The sequence below is a fragment of the Protobothrops mucrosquamatus genome, unplaced genomic scaffold (genome assembly GCF_001527695.2).
Source record: "Protobothrops mucrosquamatus isolate PMUCROS unplaced genomic scaffold, P.Mucros_1.0 scaffold1864, whole genome shotgun sequence".
NCBI lineage: Eukaryota > Metazoa > Chordata > Lepidosauria > Squamata > Viperidae > Protobothrops > Protobothrops mucrosquamatus.
Window position 1 is genome coordinate 103,574 of NW_015387993.1, and position 23,138 is coordinate 126,711.

The 23,138-nt window shown below is 40.0% G+C and overlaps 1 protein-coding gene across 1 annotated transcript in view; it reads left to right on the forward strand.

Moving 5' to 3' along the window:
* The first annotated feature begins 1,517 nt into the window (after positions 1 to 1,517).
* The window catches only part of CDHR1 (cadherin related family member 1), a 38,824-nt gene continuing 17,203 nt past the window's right edge, over positions 1,518 to 23,138 (forward strand). Inside the window, exons 1-9 of the mRNA XM_015823422.1 lie at positions 1,518 to 1,578; positions 2,356 to 2,451; positions 8,418 to 8,563; positions 9,415 to 9,465; positions 10,530 to 10,619; positions 11,546 to 11,632; positions 12,922 to 13,038; positions 15,165 to 15,308; positions 20,456 to 20,534. Coding sequence (XP_015678908.1) covers positions 1,518 to 1,578; positions 2,356 to 2,451; positions 8,418 to 8,563; positions 9,415 to 9,465; positions 10,530 to 10,619; positions 11,546 to 11,632; positions 12,922 to 13,038; positions 15,165 to 15,308; positions 20,456 to 20,534 — 871 coding nt within the window. The remainder of the gene's footprint in view (positions 1,579 to 2,355; positions 2,452 to 8,417; positions 8,564 to 9,414; positions 9,466 to 10,529; positions 10,620 to 11,545; positions 11,633 to 12,921; positions 13,039 to 15,164; positions 15,309 to 20,455; positions 20,535 to 23,138) is intronic.

A 23,138-nucleotide genomic window follows, 5' to 3' on the forward strand; every position in this document is an offset into this window, starting at 1 on the left:
ATGTTTCCTCCTCAAATGTGCATTTTTCTATCTGAGTTTCCCTGAAATACTACTTTTTCTCCTTATTTTTACTGAACTGTAGAATTTAGAGAACTGTATGGCTCAGAATATTTCTCCTGAAGTGACTGGAGTTGATGGACTTCCTCTTTGTGATAGCATAATGTTTTCTTGATACAAATCACACTTTTTGGTGATAGGACTACAGGCCATTAGAACTATTCTACTAATATGGTTTCTAACTATTCTACTAATATGGTTTCTAACTCAGGCTGGTGCTGAGAATGCCATTGTATCATGTTTGACTCCCATCCACTAAAAAAATACTTATCTTGTGGCAAAACACATTCCAGAAAGTCTTTGATTTAAAAAAGGTTGATTACGTAAGAATCTTTCTGATGATTTCCATTAAATGCATTTTTAGATTACTATTTTGTTGGTTATATTTTCAAAATTAAAAAAAAAACAGTTTGGACTGCTCTGTTTACCTGTGATTCCCCTGACTCAGTAAGATTTTGTGATGAAATAGGAAAAATAAGATCTATTTAGCCATCCGTGAAGATGTTTTCTCTCCAAAGTATAAATTCCAGAATAAGTTGACCTCGTGACTTGATGAATTCCCCATATATTTTTTTTAAAAAAAATGGGTTTATCTCAATCGTGAGTGATTCCAAAATATCCATTTCTTCTTTAAAGAAATAGAAAGCCAAAAATGAAATTAGGAATAAAAACCTCGCTTAAATCATCCTTGAAGAGTTTGATTTGTGATACGTTCTTACAGCTCTCTGCGCTAATTATAGAATGCTTTGTCTTTTCAATGACGGATTAAAGTTTTAAAAAAGGACCTCCATTTTTAAGAAAATAAGTCTAAAAATAAAGCCTTTTGATCAATTCTGGGTCGGCTGCCTTTATTCCACGTTCAGTGTATGAATTTCCTGGTCCTGAAAAAAACAGTGTTTTTGTGCGGCTGCTAATTCAAGCATATCAAGACAAAAAATTCATTTGGGTCCTGAGAAATGACTCCTTAGGTGTTTGGGTGAGGAAAAAAAAAATGCAGAACACCCTGGGAGTTGTTAATGTTTTATTTATTTATTTAGAAGAGGCGTGGGTGGCGTTGGGAATAAGAAAAATGAAAAAAAAAACCAGGAAAAAAAAGATAAGTTAAGGATAAACCAACTTGCCTTTGGGATCTGGAGGTGTTTCTTTGGACAATTGCAACCACGATGCAAAAACACACACAGCAGACCCTCTCCAAGGTAGAAAGATGCTGAATGCTTAAGCCTCCCACTGCTGGCAGAGTTAATTGGACTAATTAAAAGGAAGACAGGAACGCCTTCCAATGCCTCCGAAATTAAGTCTGGTCATCCGCTTAACATCTTAGCAACTATTCCTGCCTCTCTGCCAGATTCCTCATTCCCCAATTTCTGAAGGAGGTTTCCTGCAGGATCTGGAGGGGTATTTCTCCTAACCCTCCCCCTCCCCAAAATTAAGAAGAAACAGATCCTCGTTTGAGGGGGGGGATGAAGCAAGAAAGACACTTGCCAACCTCATTATTTCTCAATCTGGTGCACGTCTGCCTGGGTAAGTAGCTTCAAATCTCAAAACTACGCAACGTTGGAATCAGGATTTAAGCTTCGGGTGTCTTCCAGCTAATTGCAATTTTAAAAACTCAAGAACGGCACAAATAGCATAAATAGCAAGACGACTTGCTGCTTCCTTCTTTCCTGTTTCTTCCTTTCGGCTGTTGATATATTTGCAACCTGAAATAGGCTGGGGTTGTTGTTGTTTTAAAAAAATAATAAAATAAAAATTAAATAAATTAAGGATTGAATGATATCTTAATGGGTCTTTCCTCTCTCTCTCTCTCTCTCTCTCTCTTTCTCTCTTTCTCTCCTTTGGGTTCTGCTCTTCTCTTGCAGCAAGTAAGTAATTGTTTTCTTCAAGATTTGGGGTAAAAGCATGGTTTAAATATCTTAGGAAATTGCTTGGAGGTTGAAGTTGCTGAATGGAATATAATTCCCTTGTGCAGTTCAGGGGGATTTGATGAAGTTTGATTAGCAAACATTTTCAGGGCATAGACTACGTAGGTCTGCCTTATTTCTTTCTCTGTGCCTAACCTCTGTTTGAATTTAAAACATTGCCAGATGCACAGCAATTTGTATTGTTAACGGCATAATAAGGCAAGTGACTTTTGAGATGTTCAGAGCTTTCTCAAATACGAAGGGGTGAGTTACACCAGCATATCTGAGGGGTTGAATTGGGTTTTGTGCACAGAAAAAAAAAAAGAAGAAGTCCCTTCAACAACTTTCCACTTAATGACTGTTTCTCCCTTGAATTCTGTTTTCTCTTAACTTACAGCTCAGGCAAATTACGCACCCTATTTCTTTGACAATGGAGCCAGCAGCAATAATGGGAATATGGCCCTCTTTAGCCTCTCAGAAGATACAGCTGTGGGTCAGTGTTGTGATTTTGTGTATTTGTTGTGTGTTTAAAGACAGAAATGTTGAGGTTTTGTTTCTGCACCGTTTTTTGTTGGGACCGTAATGGCATTCTCTCCGAGTTGGGATCCTCTGGGTATTTGATCCAATTTTATTGATTCGTCCTGACTATCCTTCAGGAACTCACTCGTGTGAAGATTTCCCTTCATTTTATCCGCACAACAACACTTCTGAGTTTTATTGGACTGAAAGACTGCCCCAAATTCACCTAGAAGTTTCCGGGGTGGACTGAACACACAACTTCCTGGTCCTACTCCAATACTTTAGTATTTTAGTCACCACGATGTAAAAAAGATGCTGAGACTCTAGAAAGAGTACAGAGAAGAGCAACAAAGATGATCAGGGGACTGGAGGCTAAAACATATAAGGAACGGCTGCTGGAATTGGGTATGTCTAGTTTAATGAAGAGAAGGATGAGGGGGGACATGATAGCCATGTTCCAATATCTCAGGGGCTGCCACAAAGAAGAGGGAATCAAGCTATTTTCCAAGGCGCCTGAAGGCAGGACAAGAAGCAACGGATGGAAACTGATCAAGGAGAGAAGCAACTTAGAACTAAGGAGAAACTTCCTGTCAGTGAGAACAATTAACCAGTGGAACAACCTGCCTCCAGAAGCAGTGAATGCTCCAACACTGGAAGTTTTTAAGAAGAGACTGGACAGCCATTTGTCTGAAATGGTGTAGGGTTTCCTGCCTGAGCAGGGGGTTGGACTCGATGACCCCCAAGGTCCCTTCCAACTTTATTATTATTATTTTAACATCTACCCCACACTGGGTTGCTAACAGCTTCCAGAATTCATAACTATATCACCCAACAAATTTTGTGCCAGTCTAGAAAAGAATCATAGAGTTATAGATCCTCTTGCCTTTTGTACTGAAAAATCCTTTGATGGTGGTCAACTTAGGCAGCCTATCAAATTTTGTCTCTACCCATTTTGTACTCTACTACCAATTTACATTACCTTTCAATGCAGTCATTCATACATTTGCGATTTCTAGATAAAGTTATTGCTGGTATTTGCACGCTGTTTTGTGGAACAACCCATCCTGATCGGAATAAATTATTCTAGAACTCTTTTCAGTTTTCCTATCGGAATGGCTGGCTTCAGATATGGTGCTAAAACCCAACCAGACTAATCATCTGAACCTCATACATGAACCCAGCCTTTGTTTCTTCTGGATCAATATGAGAGGAAAATTTAAGGGTTTTTGCTAAATATTAGGGCTGTGTGAAGTTTCGGCAGAGTGCTTCATTTAGATAAAGCTTTAAGCAAAGCGTGTTTTTTTTTCAAATGTAATCCAAAACAACCATTTTTCTTCTCATCCATAAAGTATCTCCCAGGCTTGGAGATTGAAGCATGAAGTATAGAGAATCCTCTTCTGGGCAGTTCACCCAGTTGAGGCTGGCCATCTTTATGGAAAAGCTTTTTCCATGCCTCTGAGTTCTTCTAACTCTTCTCCACTGTCCTCATTTTAGAGGAGGATGGAGGACATTTCTTCCTTCCTCTCTCAGTAACCACCAATTATCAGGAGGTCAAGTGTGGGAAAGGAAGAAAAGATCTTGTTAGGGAATGCTGCAAGGAAGAAAGTGGGAAAGATCATTTTCCTACAGTGTTAGCAAAAGTGCTTCCAGGCGGAGAGACTGTAAACATTTCCCAGCCTGGAGATGTCTCAGCCCGGAATCCTTTGGCATGAAGGACTTCCAGATGGATGCCTTCTGTGAAGTCTGTTTACAATCCTGATGTCTCCCAACACTGGTCCATAGGAATTTGAGGACATCCACCTGGCTTTGTCAAGATGGATTGGATGTACCTCTTCATGTTGACAAACTAAATCAAATACTTTCAGGATCCAAATGTCTATGGAGATTTTCAGTCATCCAGGTTATGGCTGTCCCAAAGGTGCTTTTCCAAAAGGCAACTGGACTTACTTACTTACTTACTTACTTACTTACTTACTTACTTACTTACTTACTTACTTACTACTTACTTACTTCTTTCCTTCCCTCCTTCCTTCCTTCTTTCCTTCTTTCCTTTCTTTATTTATTTGAAAATATTTTGTTTCTCATCCAAGAAGTTTCTTCAGTCCAGGATCCAAATTGCTTTACTGAAATGTAATTTCATACAGGTGTAAATTAACAGAGAATACAGTAATTTCTGCCATAGTCATACAGTTGACTCTGGAACAAAGAGCAAAGCATTTTCTTGCACTAGTAAGTCTTCCAGTCAAGCTCAAATCCGGGAGCCTACATGGGTATTTGGCTTTCCTGAACACAATGTAGGAACCTTTTTGGAAGTGGATTGTTCTTGCCTTCTTCTTGAGGCTTAGAGAGAATGACTGGCCCAAAGACACCCAATTGGGTTTGTGCTTAAGGTAGGACTAGAATTCATACTCTTCTGGCTTCTGTCCGGACACCAAATGGCTTCCATTACTTTTGCTAGCCCAGGGGTAGGCAACCTTGGCTCTTTTATGACTCGTGGACTTCAACTCCCAGAATTCCTGAGCCAGCCACGCTGAGGGGAAAGGGAGAGGTTTCCAAGCTGAGCCATGCTGGCTTAGGAATTCTGGGAGTTGAAGTCCATGAGTCATAAAAGAGCCAAGGTTGCCTACCCCTGTGCTAGCCTTACCTTCATCTGGGATTGACATGCCTAACCATTAGGTACTATCAATCTCTGCTACCAATTCCTAGCATCTGGTTTCAGAACATAGAATGTCCCCACCTTCTGGGGACTGCTGGTTTGGAAGAGGGATCAAAGAGGCCATCTACATTAAGATTTAACAGCCCTCTCTCAACAGAACGGAAGGGATAGGACACCATCTATCTCCTGTTTACCACACTGTCCTTTTAGCAGTTCCAGGGTGAATTTACGCCACGGTTAAGTTTCAACACCATTAAATCTTCATTGATGGACAAGGGAGAGAAGTTCTCTGCTCCATTGGTGGAAACTCTTTCATGAACATTTTTCTCCAAGAGTCTTGCTTGGCCTCATAAAGATAAGCCTTCATTTTAATTTTCTCTTCTTTTCAGCGAGAGCTGCCAAGGATAGATTTTTAATTGGTGTTAATTCTATGCTGGAGAATGTTCTCAGAGTGTTAATGATATGGAGAGTTGGCGCGGAGAGGGTGTAAAAATTATCAGCTAGACACCGTCTGAGCTAGGATAGAAATAGACATCGACCTCTCCAGTTTTTATTAACATTTTGATTGCAATGCAACCAGCCTAGCATCAAATAATCTGCAGGAGGTCACCTCAGCAAAATAAATAAATAAATAAAAGAGGCCGGAAAAACTAGTGGATTCCATTGAAGAACAATTTCTTTCTTTTTTTAATGAGGTCGTGCAAATTAACTTTTCATATTCTCCAGTATTTTTAATCATATTGCTAAGCAAACCACTTCAATGCAATGAAAGTAAAACATTTCCACTTCCCTGTGAGTTTTAGAGTCAATCAATCAATCAATCAATCAATCAATCAATCAATCAGAATAGAGCTGGAAGAGACCTTGGAAGACTTCTATTTCAACCTCCTACTCAAGCAGGAGACCCTATACCATTTCAGACAAATGGCTGTCCAGTCTCCTCCAGTGATGGAGAACCCACAACTTCTGGTGGCAAGCTGTTCCACTGGTTAATTGTTCTCACTGTTAGGAAGTTTCTCCTTCATTCCAGGTTGCTTCTCTCCTTGATTAGTTTCCATCCACTGTCTTGCCTTCTGGTGCTTTGGAAAATAAGTTGATCCCCTCTTCTTAGTGGCTGCCTCTCAAATACAGAAAGACTGCTATCATGTCACCCCCAGTCCTTCTTTTCTCTAGATTGGCCAGACACGATTCCTGCAACCTTTCTTCATATGTTTTAGTCTCCAGACCTTTAATCATCTTAGTTGCTCTTCTTTGCACTTTTTCCAAAGTCTCAGCATCTTTTTTGTAATGTGGTGACCAAACTAGATGCAGTATTCCAGGTGTAGCCTTGCTAAGGTTTTATAAAGCAGTACTAATACTTTATGTGATTTTGATTCGGTGCTTCTGTCTTTCCCTACTGCACTGTTAAAGACCTCTCAAGCCACCCACAAGTTTTCAAAAACTTCCTACCAGCACAAAATGTGTTGTCCCTGTTGCCAGTTCCAGTTCTGTTTGTTTTTTTTATCACCTCTGTCTGTTTTGGGGAATATAAACATCACCCAATGATTCATGCACTCTTGGATGGTGCCAAAATAAGGGAAGGAAAGACAATTTAACACCAGTCCAGCTCTGGATGACTTAACCCTGCCTGATTCTTTAACTAGGGACAACTTGAAAACAACTTCATGGGAACGTAGCAGGGGAAAAAATGTGTTGGGAGGATATTTTTGTGGTGTGGTCAGCTGTAAGTACTGAAGTGTCCATGAATTTCCCAATAAATGGATAAAGTCAATTCTTTAAAATATCTTATTTCTCTAAGTCATACTTCTAACACTGATTTGATATTAAGATTGTCTGACAATCCATGGTTATGAGAGTCTCCCCTTGGTTTCATTTCACCCCATAATGTTCTTTCTTGCTTGGGGGCCAGGAAACATGCTGAAGGTTAGGATTAGGTATCAATAAAAAATAAAATTTGTAGCTCAGGGCTGAAATGAGGGCTCCTTGGTGTTCTCTAATCTTGCTTGTTTTCTTGCAGATGTTTCATTACCCAACTAAGTAATATTATCAGTGTTGTTTAGGATTAGGATCATCACATTAGGATTACGATTGTATAGACCCTTGTCCATAATTTGTCTTGGAGATAAGACTTGCATTTCACACACTATTTTTTTCCCTCCATCTCTACATGATTGAACAGCTCAATTAATCTCCATGAGGTTCAAACTGAGAGTGAGTCTAAAAAACATCTCACCATGCTTGATCTACAGTTTTTGGTACATACCTCGATTTATCTCCTACAGCATTTTTCTGCCCCATAACAATGAGGTTCTGAAACATTCCTTTGTTGACTGGAAAGAAATTATGCTTGGCTAATTTGGACAGGAGTGTCTTTGGGCACAAATGTTCTCCAGAGCTTCAGTTGACCGTAAGAAGTTCATCAAAGGATTGATGAACCATTTCAACTGGCCTCAATTATCTGGGAGATAATTTCTTACAAAGGCACCTCATCCTGTTCCTCTCATTTTGAATGTCCTGATCCAGCTTTATTTTTACTCAGGGTATTTTTAAAAATAATAATAATAATAATGGGCAATTCTAAACTGAGCCATTAGAAGACAAGAACAAGAGAATCAGTGTGGTGTAGTGATCATTGTATGGACGGACATCATGGAAATCCAAGTTGAAATCTACTCTTGAGATATGGAAGCTCACTCAGTCCAACTTATCTCAGATAATTATAGTTGAAAGTAAAACTATGTGGAATGAGTTCCGTGTATACCACCTTTAGTTCCATCCAAATACTAACCAGCCCTGACCCTGCTTAGCTTTTGTTGAGACCAGTCAAGTTCAGTTGGCTGATGGAACCAATGAAGGCAGTATGGTGTAGTGATTAAGGCATCAGGCTAGAAACTGAGAGGCCATGAGTTCTAGTCCCATCCTAGACAAAGAGACAGCTGGGTAACCTTGGAGCAGTCACACCCTCTCAGCCCTAGAATGAGGAAATGGCCAACCCCTTCTGAAATATTGTCAAGAAAACTGCAAGACTTTTTCAGAGAGTGGCCAGGAGTCAAATCAGACTCAATGGCCCAGAAACAGCACCTGGCCAATTAAGTGCTATAGAAGTAATCCAAAATAGATGGAGAACATTAGAACTGACTTTCCAGAATGATGGGCATTACAAATTACTTATTCTCATAATTTCCATAACAACTGTCTTAACAATACAATAACAATGTCAACTCTGAGCAAAAAGATTTGAGAAGCTCTACACAAAAACCCCACAAAACCTTTCGCTGTTGTAGGTACACATGTTTATACACTAAATGGAACAGATCCAGAAGGAGATCCGGTAACCTATGGCCTGACCTTCGAAGCAGGTTCAAGGAAATACTTGGCCGTGGATGAAAATTACGGAAATGTTACCCTGATTGCGGAGCTTGATCGAGAGGTAAAATGCGGAAGGATCTTCCTGAAAAATCTTACTTTCCCCTGGGCTGTGGTGGTGGTGATCTTGGTGTGAATTAAGTTGTTTAAAATTCAAAAAGGGACGGAGGTGAGAAAATCATTTGATTAGGTACTTCCTATCGTTTGGGGAAAGTTTCCCAGAGATCTAGTCTACAATTCTCCTTGTTACATTCATATTTGTTATTCTTGTTTGCTGACAGGAATGCTCAGTCCATCTGTAGTCTCAAGTGGTATAGCCCAAATATAAGTTTATTGTTAAAATAAATATTCAGAGTTATAGAGCCCTGGGCATTCTAACTTCAATTGCTACCAACAGTTGAATCTATGATTAATACACCCAGCATAAATAGAATCTAGTTATGACAAATGTTTGTGTTATTTTTCATGGCTGCCTCCTTTTGAAGAGTAATTTGGATTATTTGGCTCTTTTGTGACTCGTGGACTTCAACTCCCAGAATTCCTGAGCCAGCCATGCTGAGGGGAAAGGGAGAGGTTTCCAAGCTGAGCCATGCTGGCTCAGGAATTCTGGGAGTTGAAGTCCGCAAGTCATAAAAGGGCCATAGTTCCCCTATGCTGGCTCAGGAATTCTGGGTGTTGAAGTCCATGAGTCATAAAAGAGCCCAGGTTGCCTACCCCTGGCGTAGAAGTAAGCCCCATTCAACTTACAGGACCTGGTTCTGGGGAAACACTCAGACACTATGTTGTGAATTTGCGCTATAGCATTGATGTTGTGGGGCTGCATTGCTCAATTTTCGTTAAATCCAAAGTAAAGAGAAATGAGCTGTTCGTACATTGTAAACAATTTCTAAAATGCATTCTTCTTTTCTTCCTTAGACACAAGACGAGATTGAAGCGGTCGTGAATATTTCCGATGGTTTAAGCACAGTGAGTATATCAATAGAAAATGTGCTTTCAATAACTACAGATGTTTCATTTTGTACAGATGAAAGTGTGCTTCACACCTCAGCAACTCAGCAACTAAGAGGATTAAAGGCCTGGAGACTAAAACATATGAAGAACGGCTGCAGGACTTGGGTTTGGCTAGTCTAAAGAAAAGAAGGACTAGGGGTGAACATGATAGCAGTATTCCAGTATTTGAGGGGCTGCCACAAAGAAGAGGGGGTCAAATTATTTTCCAAAGCACCAGAAGGCAAGACAAGAAGCAAAGGATGGAAACTAATCAAGAAACAACTTAGAATTAAGGAGAAACTTCCTGACAATGAGAACAATTAACCAGTGGAACAGCTTGCCTTCAGAAGTCGTGGGTGCTTCATCACTCAAGGTTTTTAAGAAGAGTCTGGACATCCATTTGTCCAGAATGGTATAGGGTTTCCTGCTTGAGCAGGGGTGGACTAGAAGATCTCCAAGGTCCCTTCTATCTCTATTCTGATTGATTGACCTTAAGCCCTGTTCTAAGATGACTAAGTTCTGGATCCGGTCCCAGCCTTTCCTTTGCCTAGCCTTGTACTATCTGAACTGGGTCACACATCATTACTTAGGTTGCAATTCTGAAACTGCAAATTGAATCACCCCATATCTATTTTCAAATCTGGCTGACAATGAATCATTGTGTTGTTATCTGGATCGCTGCCAGGATAAATCTGTTAAGCTGATTCCATAGCTGTTAATTCAATCCAACTTCTGACTACCAAAATTCACATGAAGAGGTCTTTGTAACAAAGAGCTCTTGAGCTCAAGGAATCAAAGAAGATCACTGCAGGATAACATTGTTCAGGCAATATCACCCACATGCTCCAAAATTCTTTGAATTGGTTGATACTCTTTGGGTGAAATACTTCAGTCCAATGTTCTTCCCTGTCCACTGTGTCCATCTTATCTCAGTCTCTTTAATTCTTTAATTTAATACACCCCTACATATACATAACATATGAATATTAAACACTGTCCATCTTGAATATATAACGGAAGGTTCACATGTTCAACTTTAGGTGGCGGAGAAGGTCAGGATCGTTATAACAGACGCAAATGACGAGAAACCAGAATTTATCAACACGCCTTACATCGTTCAGGTCCAAGAGGTTGGTGGAATTTGTTTAGATTCTTGGCTAGCTGGAATGAGGATGCTTCATGAGGGACATAGCTATTAAACTAATATAATAGCCAGCTTGGTATAGTGGTGAGATGTTGATCTAGAAACCAGGAGACTATCGTTCTAGTCCTGTCTTAGCCATGAAAGCCATCTGGGTGACACTGGAGCAGTTGTTCTCTCTCATCCCAATTCACCTCACAGGGTTATTGCTACGGGGGGGGGGGGAATAGGAAGCAGGTATGTCCACTACCTTGAATTATACATAATTCAAGGNGAGAGGAGGAGGAGGAGAGGGGGTGAAGGAGGAGAGAGGGAATGGAGGAGGATGAGAGGGGGAGAAGGGGAGAGAGAAGGAGGGGAGGAGGAGAAGGAGAGAGGGAAGTAGGAGGAGGAGAACAAGGAGAGAGGAGGAGAGGGAGAGAGGGGGAGAGGAGAGGAGGAGGAAGAGGAGGAGGGGGAGGGGAGTGGGAAGGGGGTGGAGAAGGAGCTGTGGGACTGTGTTTGTATTAACCAAAACATATACAGTACATGTATTCGAGTAGGTCTACAGATGTCATTTCTGTCAAATGTTATATCGTTATCATGTTCGATTTTTCTTGGGACATCTACAACTGATATCCGGTTGTTTTCCTGTTTGCTTTGTGTCTCATTTCCTCACCGTGAAGGAGAAGGAAAAGACATTACCTTCCTTTTATTTGTTGGTTGGTTTCCTCTCAATAGGACCTGCCATCGTTACCTTCTCTAGTACGTTCTTGCTTAAGTAGCGTAGTCTTCTCCTTTGTTGGTCCCTTCTTCTTGCCTACTTTTGTCTCCCAGCCCCACCGCCTTGGATTACTCTTTTCTTCCATCCCATCTCTTGCGGTTGTCGTTCTTGCTTTCAAGCCTAATACATCTCTTTTCTGGATTTTTTTTCAGAACACCCCCGTAGGGAGCAGCATCTTCCAAATTGAAGCTGTGGACAGAGACACTGGTTCAGGAGGCAGCATTAATTACTTTCTGCAGGTAAAGCTGCATTTAGATTATGGAGTCTTTGGGCTATTCCAAACTTTATTGTTCTTAGACTTAGTTATTAAACTTAGAAAGGGACCAAGCATTCTGGACGGCTCGCCTGTTTTAATAAGTAAAGAACAAAAAGATAAAAAAAGAAACAGGCGGTGCGACTCTGGAAGAGACAAATACACAAGACTGGGCCCATGATGCTCTACTGCGGGACCTGGGAGAATAGCCAGGTTTTGAAAGATGGTTAGAACGTCGTCAGGGTGAAAACCATAGAGATGCTGTTCTAGAGAGGAAGGCGCCATGACAGAGAGATGGAGCGTAGGGATTCGGCGCCTAACGTTGACATTTCTGTTCAGGAGCTGAGCTCCTCTGATTCTGACTTAAGAGCAGTGTGTTTGAAAACACAGGAAAATATTGTGGATTTATGGAGGTTAGAGGTGGTCTTTTTCCCCATTGGTGGACACTAATGGATCACTACTCTTGTGGAAAACGAAAGAACTCTTACAAATTCCAGAGGGGTTAGCAGAGAGGTTTATTTGCGCAGGTTCAGAAGCACAATGGAGACAGGCAATTCTGAACAAGGAGGGCGGGATTAGATTTCAGTTTTATACTATCCTTCTTTTAGGAACAAAAGAACTACACATGGTAATACACACTGTAATACATTAGGAACGTTTCTCACAGGCATACAATGGTAGGTTTTGCTACATACAAAGTATCTATGTGCAATGTGCATTTGGTTAGCCACATATTACTGACACAGAACTTTCCCAGTGAATTTTCCCAGTGATTATGCATTACATCATTATTCTAGCAATTATGCAGACAAATCATTATTCTAGTAATTGTTCATTTTACTACATTACCACAAATCTAGGTTCCTGGCTTTAGGTTTTTCAAAAGAAAGGTAATTGCAAAGCTTTTGCGATTTCCACTCATACAAATCACTCAGTTCTTCCTTCCTTCCTTCCCCTTCCTTCCTTCCCCCTACCCTTTCTTTCTTTCTTTCTTTCTTTCTTTCTTCCTTCCTTCCTTCCTTCCTTCCTTCCCTCCTTCCATTTGCCTTCCTTCCTTCCCCCTCCCATTCCTTCCTTCCCCTTCCCCTTTCTTTCTTTCTTTCTTTTTTTCTTTCTTTCTTTCTTTCTTTCTTTCTTTCTTTCTTTCTTTTTTTCTTTTTTCTTTCCTTCCATCTTCTTTCTTTCTTTTCCTCCCTCCCTCTCTTTCTTTCTTTCTTTCTTTTTTTCTTTCTTTCTTTCTTTCTTTTCCTTCCTTCCTTCCTTCCTTCGTTCCAGAATATCCATACAAATAAGTTTACCATAGATCGTCATAGTGGTGTCCTTCGCATCAAAACAGGGATCAACCTCGACTATGAAAAATCAAGAACATTTTTTGTGACTGCAGTGGCTAAGGTAAAATATATTCCTCACAGGGGTAAATGCATAACGGTAAGCCAGATGTGCAATGAGCCAATCAGATCACAGTAGGATCCAGTTATCGATGTCCTGTATTGAAGCTGAGAGGAGGACATTTGTCAGTGTGTTATGTGATCGCTATCAAGTTGGTTGGGGTTTTTTTGTGTTCTTTCATTGAGTGAGCTTGTAAAACGTAATAAAATTAAAGTAATGGTGCAAAGAGTTGAATGGTTGCCCAGAAAGAGATGTAAAATAGTATTAAGTGAACAAGGCTACAGTTATAAAGAAATTAGAAGAAAAATTGGTGGAAACTTAACCAAAGGTGGCATTTCTACTGTACACTTTTCCCAAAAGGTTTCCACAATTTTGGCCACTACTGTATGGCACGGGGTGATTAAGCTTTTGACCATGTCTCAAGAGATTTCAAAGGTTGAGAAGCAACTAGGACATTTTTGTACCCAATGAGACCAAGATAGTAGCCACTACTAATATCGACACTGCTAGGAGAGGGGTTTTCACCCTATTCTACTGTTCATTTGTCTAAATTTCATTTCAGATTCCTTTCTTGTTCAGTTGTGATGATTCCTGGGATCTAGGAATCTTTTCTTGGTCCATAGACCAAATTACGATCCTTGCCTGAGCTTCAAGCAGGCCTCAATTCTCTTAGCAATCTAAAAGTGATTCTAGACTTGTAATTACTCCTAAGCCTGGCCTTATAATGCTTTCACCAGAAAATCTGAAAGAGATTTTGTTCAACCAGAAGCCATGCTACCAGGCCTGATCTTAAAGACATGCAAGGTCAATCTTTTGAGCATGTTGCTAGGTGATCAATTAAACCTTGCAGTGCTATAATTCTCCCCACTTTTCCTAATTTATGTTTTTAAAAGGGTTTTTTTCCCCCCTGAAGTCTGACAGTAAGCCGAAAGGCAGGATAAGTGTATCAGAATGAGGAAAGGAGAGTTGAGAAGTCATGCTGCAAGCTCCACCTGTTATGTTAATGTTATGACATCACAATACATTACTATTATTAAAGTAATAGTAATAAGGTTGCGCCTTTCATTTCATCATTTGCTCATTTGACTCTCTTGTGGGTGCCCATGTGAATGCAAATGGAAGCAAAGAGGTTACTTTAAGTGTCAATCAGCATATTATTATTATTATTGATCATCGCACAGTCAGCCAGATGTTCAGACTGGATTTTGCACTTTTATCTACCTATCGAGTCCTTCCCAAGGACCTGGGATAGGCAGATGTGGGTGTTTGATGGTATTACAGATATCATCACAGGATGGAAGCAGTTCCTAGTAAGGCCGCCTTTTGCAATTTACTAATGGCGAATTTGTCAATGCCGATGATGGTGTTCAAGTGGTGCTCCAGTTGTTTTGGGATTGCACCCAAGGCGCCTATTACTATTGGTACTACCCTTGCTTGCCTTTGCCATTATTATTATTATTATTATTATTATTATTATTATTATTATTGTTGTTGTTGTTGTTGTTGTTGTTGTTGTTGTTGTTGTTGTTTTGTTGTTGTTGTTGTTGTTGTTGTTCTTGTTCTTGTTGTTGTTACTGTTACTGTTACTGTTGCTGTTATTTTGAAATCTCATAAGGGTCTGCTGTTGGTTAGCATCAACGAGTAACGAAAAAAGAGATATAATGGCTGAATTCAAACACTAAGGGTATCTAAGACAGCCACGGGGATCAAGCTTTTTCTTCTCTCAACTATATTCTATAAATATTCAATAATATTAAAGCTCCTGAAATTAAAACATTGAATTGAGTAGCATTAAGTAGCAGAGACAAAAAAGAGTTTCCATTTTGAGAGGATGGAACAATATTTTTTTTTCCTTTGAAGAATCTAGTTCCTGCAAATTGCCCATAAAATAAAGATAAGCTTACTTTCTCTGGGAAATCATTAACATTCATTGTTAACCCTTTTAACCCATGAAAGAGGAGGCACAGGTTGCCAACATTTTGGGAATCAGCTAAAATTCTCCAGCAAGGACAGCTTAAAAACAACAACAGCCCTTACTGGATTCCTCACCATGGTCTGTTCTTGCCCAATTCAATTTGTGGATTGATCCAGTGGGTTATAACAATCTTGGCCTTATTTTTGCCTCCCAGGATGGTGGTGGAAAGCTCCGTGGGGATCACAAGGTGTTTTCCGCCACAACTACCATCACAATCAATGTTGAAGATGTTCAAGACACGCCACCAATTTTTGTGGGCACACCCTACTATGGATACGTGTATGAGGACACACTGGTGGTGAGTATTACAGGGATCCTCTTTACCCTACTCAAACGGTATGGATTCTGAGGATCCTCGGTGCTCTCTGAGGTTGTTTTTTTTCCTCACAGACATTTCATTACCAAACTAAGTAACAACCTCAATGCTAGAGGGGAGTGGGGTAGAGGAAACAAAGACTGATCAACTGAGACAACAAACTAACAGTAAACAACAGCCTAATCAAGGAACTGCCAAGACTACTCCCATCAAGCCACTTTTACACAAACAGAGAGTAAACCCCACTCCTTACTAGTACTGATGGTGTTACCTAGCTGGGTAATGAAACATCTGCAAGAAAACAGCCAAGTTCAGAGAGCAACAAGGACCCCACAGTTCAACCCTGAGCTACTAATATCCACCTCTGTCAGTATGGATTCTGCAAGGGGAACTCAAAACACAATGGCAGAGATGTAAAGAGGTCTATATTTGCAGAATGCTTGCTGATGTCTTTTTTCTCCCACAACTTCCTTTTAGCCTGCTATTTCAGCAGACCTTTAGAAACAACAAAAGAGCACATGTAGATTATGGTAGAATGGAAGATGGAAAAAATCACTGAGCCATTGTATTGCAATTTAGAAATGACCTTGATATGAAAGAACAATTGAAGAGGGACTTGGGAAGCTATTATATAATCCATGGTTGTCACAAGCATGAAACAGAAACAAACATATAGAATAACAGAGTTGGAAGGGGGCTTGAAGGTCTACTAATCCAACTCCTTGCTTGAGCAGGAGACCTGATACCATTCTGGATAAATGGCTGTCCAATCTCTTCTTAAAAACCTATAGTGATGGATCGCCCGCAACTTCTGGAGGCAGGCCATTCCACTGGTTAATTGTTCTCACTGTTAGGAAGTTTCTCCTTAGTTCTAGATTGCTTCTCTCCTTGATGAGTTTCCATCCGTTGCTTCTTGTCCTGCCCTCAAGAGCTTTGGAGAATAGGTTGACCCTCTCTTCTTTGCAGCAGCCCCTCAAATATTGGAACACTGCCATCATGTCACTCCTAGTCCTTCTTTTCTCTAGACTAGCCCTATCCAGATATTGCAACTGTTCTTCCTATGTTTAACCTCCAGACCCCCTAATCCTCTTTGTTGCTCTGCTCTGCCCTCTTACCAAAGTCTCAACATCTTTTTTTATAACGTGACCAAAACTGGTTGCAGTATTCCAAGTGTGGTCTTACTAAGGTTTTAATCCTGACTGGGGAATTCTGGGAGTTGAAGTCTTAAACTTGCCAAGTTTGAAAAACACCGAGACAAACGATGGAAACAGAAAGGAGAGGATTAAAAATAGTATTTAAAACGTTTCTTCTTTCTGCAATGAATTCACAATGCTCTCATACATGCGATACGTAATCATGATGCAAGAGGCCAGAATGTAAGTTTATTTTTACTTCCAACCACACTCCTCCATGCTACTTCAATCCACCAATCTGGGAAAGAGAACGAATAATTCAAGCCAACTCCAGAGTTTAGTCGTAGCAGAGATCCAATTCCTATTTATCGCTGCGTACGAGATTTTGGTTAATCCCATTTTAATTTGCAAAACTGTCAATGCTGCAAATACTGTATATTCTTGCTTTGACAAAATGTGCAGAACTGTCTGGTATTTTTAGAGTTAATTCAGATGATGGTGGGGGGGAGGAGAAAGATAGGAGTGCGGGCGGGAAGAGACCGGAAGAGAACCTCTGCCCTTCCACCTGATAGGAGAAGGTGATATATGACAGCAAATTTAGGGAGGGAACATGCTGGTAAATTAATTGCTCAGGGGAAGAGAATTTCAGATCTTAGCATCACCTTCGTTATAACATGCTGACATTTTGTAACATAATAAATGACTTTTAGGAAAATTAATGCCTGGAAGTTCTTTGAAGTGTTTCATTAGCTGGAACCATAACAAAGACTACAAATGGATTCAAAATAAACCAAGAGTCCAGGCCAGGTGTGTGAGTTTGCCACACAGCTTTTATTTATAGCCGATTCCTCTTCCTACTTTTTCTTATCTTGTGTCGCAGTCAGTTCAATTTTGTGGCACCCTATTTCACTGTGCATATTGCGGTAGTTTTGCCAATCAGATGGCAGATTTCTGGGAATCCTGGCGGTGTTTTTCTTCCACTTTGTAGTCTGTGGTCATAAAATGTTGAAAGGTAATAATTAACTTAATGTAACTATTAACCAGTGATCTGGAAACACCCTAATAAAGAAGTAGAGGACTTTTTAATAGAAACCACCAAAGAAAACAATGCAACTAAGCGTCAATGACCTCTGGGAGAAAATATTCTTATAATCTATTGATAGGATGTGAATACTGGAGTGCTGATACCTCCAGCCACCTGTTCTTGTTACCTACTTCAGAAACAGATAAGCCATCATCAAGTGTGTAATGAGGAGCAAGTAATCAGATGCAGGCTGAATATATGAGAATCAAGGATTGATTCTTTAGAAAATGACACCCCCTACACAACACACCCTTTCCAGTGTTGACCTCTTCTTTATTGAAGAACAGTGTTCACCTGGCAGTATGGCCCTTAGATAAATCTGATCTCCAGCCCAGGCAGAAGGACTAAACCTTCTCCAGTTTCCAATTAAATATTTGGATAGTTTCAATATTTAAAAAAATAATCAGGCAAGGAGATACCAGAAGCCATCATTTTCCTTTTAGATAAATGTTGTTGTTGTTAGTTGTGAAGTTATGTCCGACCAATCACAGCCCCATGGACAATGTTTCTCCAGGCCTTCCTGTCCTCTACCATCTTCTGGAGTCCATTTAAGCTCACACCTACTGCTTCAGTGACTCCCTCCAGCCACCTCATTCTCTGTTGTCCCCTTCTTCTATTGCCCTCAATCTTTCCCAGCATTAGGCTCTTCTCCAGGGAGTCCTTCCTTCTCATTAGGTGGCCAAAGTACTTGAGTTTCAACTTCAGGATCTGGCCTTCTAAAGAGCAGTCAGGGTTGATCTCTTCTAGGACTGACCGGTTTGATTGCCTTGCAGTACAGGGGACTCGCAGGAGTCTTCTCCAGCACCATAGTTCAAAGGCCTCCATTCTTTGGCACTCAGCCTTTCTTATGGTCCAACTTTCACAGCCATACATTGCAACTGGGAAAATCTTTAGATAAATAGAAAAGTAGTTTAGTTGCCTAAGTGTTTCAGGAAACTTAAGTTTTCCAGGATTTCACAGCTAGGTCTTCAAGAGACATTTTAGGTCCACATGGACACTTCTACATAATCCTGGACCTCCAGGTGGCAACTGGGATTCCATCTCATGTAGAATCTGATGATCCCATGTTGGACTAAACATTGAAAGCTAACATCTCCACTGCATTAAAAGTAGCATACAAATGTATAGAAATATTGATAGTTATCTTGAAACCCAAAGATCAGTACATGGATCTTTGGATTTCACTACAACACAACTCAGAAAGCTCAGATTGCCCAAGGATCTGCTGATACAATTCTACAGAGGAATTATTGAGCCTGTCATTTGTACCTCTATAACTGTCTGGTTTGGCACAGAAACCAAATAGGACAGACACAGGCTTCAACGGATAGTTAGGACTGCAGAAAAAACTATCACAACCAGCCTGCCTTCCACTGAGGACCTGGATATTGCACAGGTCAAAAAGGAGGGCTGAAAAAATATCTACAGACCCCCTCACATCCTGCACATAGACTGTTTCAGCTCCTTCCCTTCAGGATGTCACTAATAGGGCATTGCATTCCAAAACTACCAGATACAAACGTAGTTTTTTCCTCCATGCCATCATTCTGCTGAACACCCAATTCCCACAGAACTGTCTTATGCCTAAGGGCATTTAAACATGTCACAGGCTGTGTTGTTATTATCCTTGTCATCTTTTCATCTTTCTCACCTTTTCATCTTTCCTACTACCTTCTTCTACTGGTATCGTATGATTTATCACTTGTTGTTTGTATCTTATGACTTATGATCTATGACTTATCATTTGTTGGTTCTATGCACACTGAAAGCTTATGCACCAGAGACAAATTCCTTGTGTGTCTATTCTATTCTATTCTATTCTATTCTATTCTATTCTATTCTATTCTATTCTCTGTTCTAATTCTATTCTATTTTATTCTCTGTTCTAATTCTATTCTATTCTATTCTATTATTGCATCACATCACATCACATCACATTACATTACATTACATTACCCACTCCATTACATTCCGCATTCCGTATTCTACTCTACTCTACTCTACTCTACTCTACTCTACTCTACTCTACTCTACTCTACTCTACTCTACTCTACTCTACTCTACTCTATTTATTCTATTCTATTCTATTCTATTCTATATTCTATTCTATTCTATTCTATTCTCTGTTCTAATTCTATTCTATTTTATTCTCTGTTCTAATTCTATTCTATTCTATTCTATTCTATTCTATTCTATTCTATTCTATTCTATTCTATTATTGCATCACATCACATCACATCACATCACATCACATTACATTACCCACTCCATTACATTCCGCATTCCGCATTCCGCATTCCGCATTCCACATTCCACATTCCGTATTCTACTCTACTCTACTCTACTCTATACTGTACTGTACTGTACTGTACTGTACTGTACTGTACTATACTGTACTATACTATACTATACTATACTATACTATACTATACTATACTATACTATACTATACTATACTATACTATACTCTATTCCTACTCCTATTCCTACTCCTATTCCTATTCCTATTCCATTCCATTTTTATTCCCATTCCCTATTCTAGTCTAGTCTAGTCTGGTCTGGTCTGGTCTGGTCTGGCCTAGTCTAGTCTAGTCTAGTCTAGTCTAGTCTAGTCTAGTCTAGTCTAGTCTAGTCTAGTCTAGTCTAGTCTAGTGTTGTAGAGAACATGTCTATCTGCTCCAGAATAGTTTCGGTCCAGCTTATGCCAAACTGAGAATCCTCTATTCTATTCTATTCTATTCTATTCTATTCTATTCTATTCCATTCCATTCCATTCCATTCCATTCCCCCAAAATTGCAAGTTTCCTCTATTACTTTGATGTCCCATCTCATCTCCTCAGAGTAACACTTCACAATATTTTTACTTCACTAGGCCTCTTGATACAGAGTTTTTTCTTCCCTTTTCTCCCTAGGGATCAGAAGTTATAACTGTTGTTGCCATTGACGGAGACAGGGGGAAACCCAATGACATATATTACAGCATTGTGAATGGTAAGTGGTTGGTGAAACTGGAAAGACATAACTAAGCCAGGTAGAGGAAGGAAAAAACAATCCTATCAGAATTATTTTCCAGGGAAACTGCTGTAAAACATTCTGAAAATGTTTATGTAGGCATTGCCAATTTGCACTTGCCCAATATTGGACCTCATAGGATTCACCAAATCTCCTGCATTGGTGCGTTGTGTTGCTTTAGGCTTATTGTTGAATCACAAACTCAGCCATCGGCCTGGAAAAAACAAACTCACTTGCTCCTAAAACTAGCTGTTGTTTGTCAAGAGGATTTAACATTCTGACTCATATCCCTTCACAGGTTGGCTGGGGTTCTTGTTTTGGGGGGTGGTGGTTATAAGGCATTCATGCTTATCATGAGGAAAAGTTGTTGCAAAAAAAGTGTGAGAGAGTGTGTTTTTACCCCCCTTCCAGAAATGTGCCTCAGAAATGAAACTTGCGAAAGTTAAATCTTCTCACTTCTCTTTATGAGAGATGTTCTCATACTTGGGAGATATAATTATACATCTGCTAATTAAAAATGTTCTCTCTTTTTTAACCAACTTATGCTTCATACAGCCAATACTTTGGCATTCACAAAGTGAGGGTGTGGATCCTTAGGGTGTGCTTAGAGAGAGAGAGAGATCCAGGACAGTTTTGTACACAAATTCATTTTAGGCTTCTGTTGTTATTGTTCAGGAGAAGCAGGTCATTTGTGATTTTTTTTCCTCCTTAGGCCAAAATTGGACAATCTTCAATGCTAGGAATACAGTAGTGGCCAAAATTGTGGAAACCTTTTGGGAAAAGTGTATTTTTGAGGTTTGATGGCTAATAACACCACTTTTTTGGGGGGGGGAGTAATACCCTAAAATTATATATCAATGGCAAGATAATTTAATCAAGAATGTAATGCAACAAAGTTTGTTCAATTATCTGTACTGTATTCTATGAAAAGTTATAGCCAAATAACCCAGAAAAAGGAAGCACAACTTGCTTAGGTTGATATCGGGTAGCTTTCCTTCATCTGATTGTAGCCAATCATGAGTGTTTAGAGAGCCAATCGGGTGTCATCTTGTTTTGACAATGAGCCAATCAGATCACAGTAGGATTCAGTTATTGATGTCCTGTATTGAAGCTGAGAGGAGGACATTTGTCAGTGTGTTATGTGATCGCTATCAAGTTGGTTTGGTTTTTGGTGTTCTTTCATTGACTGAGCTTGTAAAACGTAATAAAATTAAAGTCATGGTGCAAAGAGTTGACTGGTTGCCCAGAAAGCGATGTAAAATAGTATTATGAAGTGAACAAGGCTACAGTTATAAAGAAATTAGAAGAAAAATTGGTGGAAACTTAACCAAAGGTGGCATTTCTACTGTACACTTTTCCCAAAAAGTTTCCACAATTTTGGCCACTACTGTATGTCTAATTTTCACACTTCAAGAGAGTGCAGCTCTCAGAAAGCTTGCCGCTGAAAGTCACCATTCCTGAAAACCATCAGTGCAGTTTCTCACCTTTTTAAGCATGACGCACCAGAAAAATGTGTTTCATATCAAAATGAGCTTAACATCATCAATATAACAACCACTCCCCAACCCCAGCCCCATCTGGAGGGGGGAATGGAAAATCACAGCTTTTCCTATGTGTGAGTCAGTCAAGCTTATTTTGTCTTAAACTTCCCATTCTCCCAAAATAGTTAATTCAGTCTCTGTCCATCAGACTGCTGATTCTTTTGGGACTCTGCTAGGCCCAAAAATACATGTCCCAATTCTCCTCCAAACACAGTGGCATGTTTTCTATCCAGTAGTTCAGGGGTGTCAAACTGCCGGCCCACGGGCTGGATGTGTCATGGCAAAACCGCGCCCACCCCATTGCCGGCAATGGAAAAAAGTTGAGATACGTCCCGTGATGTTGCAAGTTTGACACCCCTGCTGTAGTTGATGCTACATTACCTCCTTATTACCAATTTGCATGAGAATGTAAAAAAAACCAGCTATGTCTAGTTTAATGAAAAGAAGGATTAGGAGTGACATGAAAGCAGTGTTCCAATATCTAAGGGGCTGCCACAAGGAATAGGGGGTCAACCCATTCTCTAAAGCTTTGGAGGGCAGGACAAGAAGCAACAGATGGGAACTAATCAAGGAGAGAAGCAACCTAGATCTAAAGAGAAATTGCCCAGCAGTGAGAACAATTGATCAGTAGAACAATGTGCCTCAAGAAGTTCCAATACTGCAGGTTTTTAGGAAAAGATTGGAAACCATTTGTCCGAAATGATGTAAGGTCTCCTGCTTGAGCAATGGGTTGGATTTAGAAGGCTTCAAAGGCCCCGTCCTCTTATTCTGTTATTTGGGCCTTTTTCTGGGAGAAATAAGAAAACGTCTTGATTTTCCCTTCCGAGCAAAAGAACATTTGGCAGTAAGTCAGAGCAGACAAGTGGGGAGGATGGAAATTTTAAACTATTCTCTCTAGGAAATTCAACAAGCATATGAGATCATTCCTAGCCTAGACTTGAGAAGGGGTTCGCTAAAAGGCAGTAATGAGGAGCTAGTAATTCTAACTGTTTATTTAGTCTATTCTTCGTTTTTGTGAGGTTATGTACTAATGTGGCAGCCC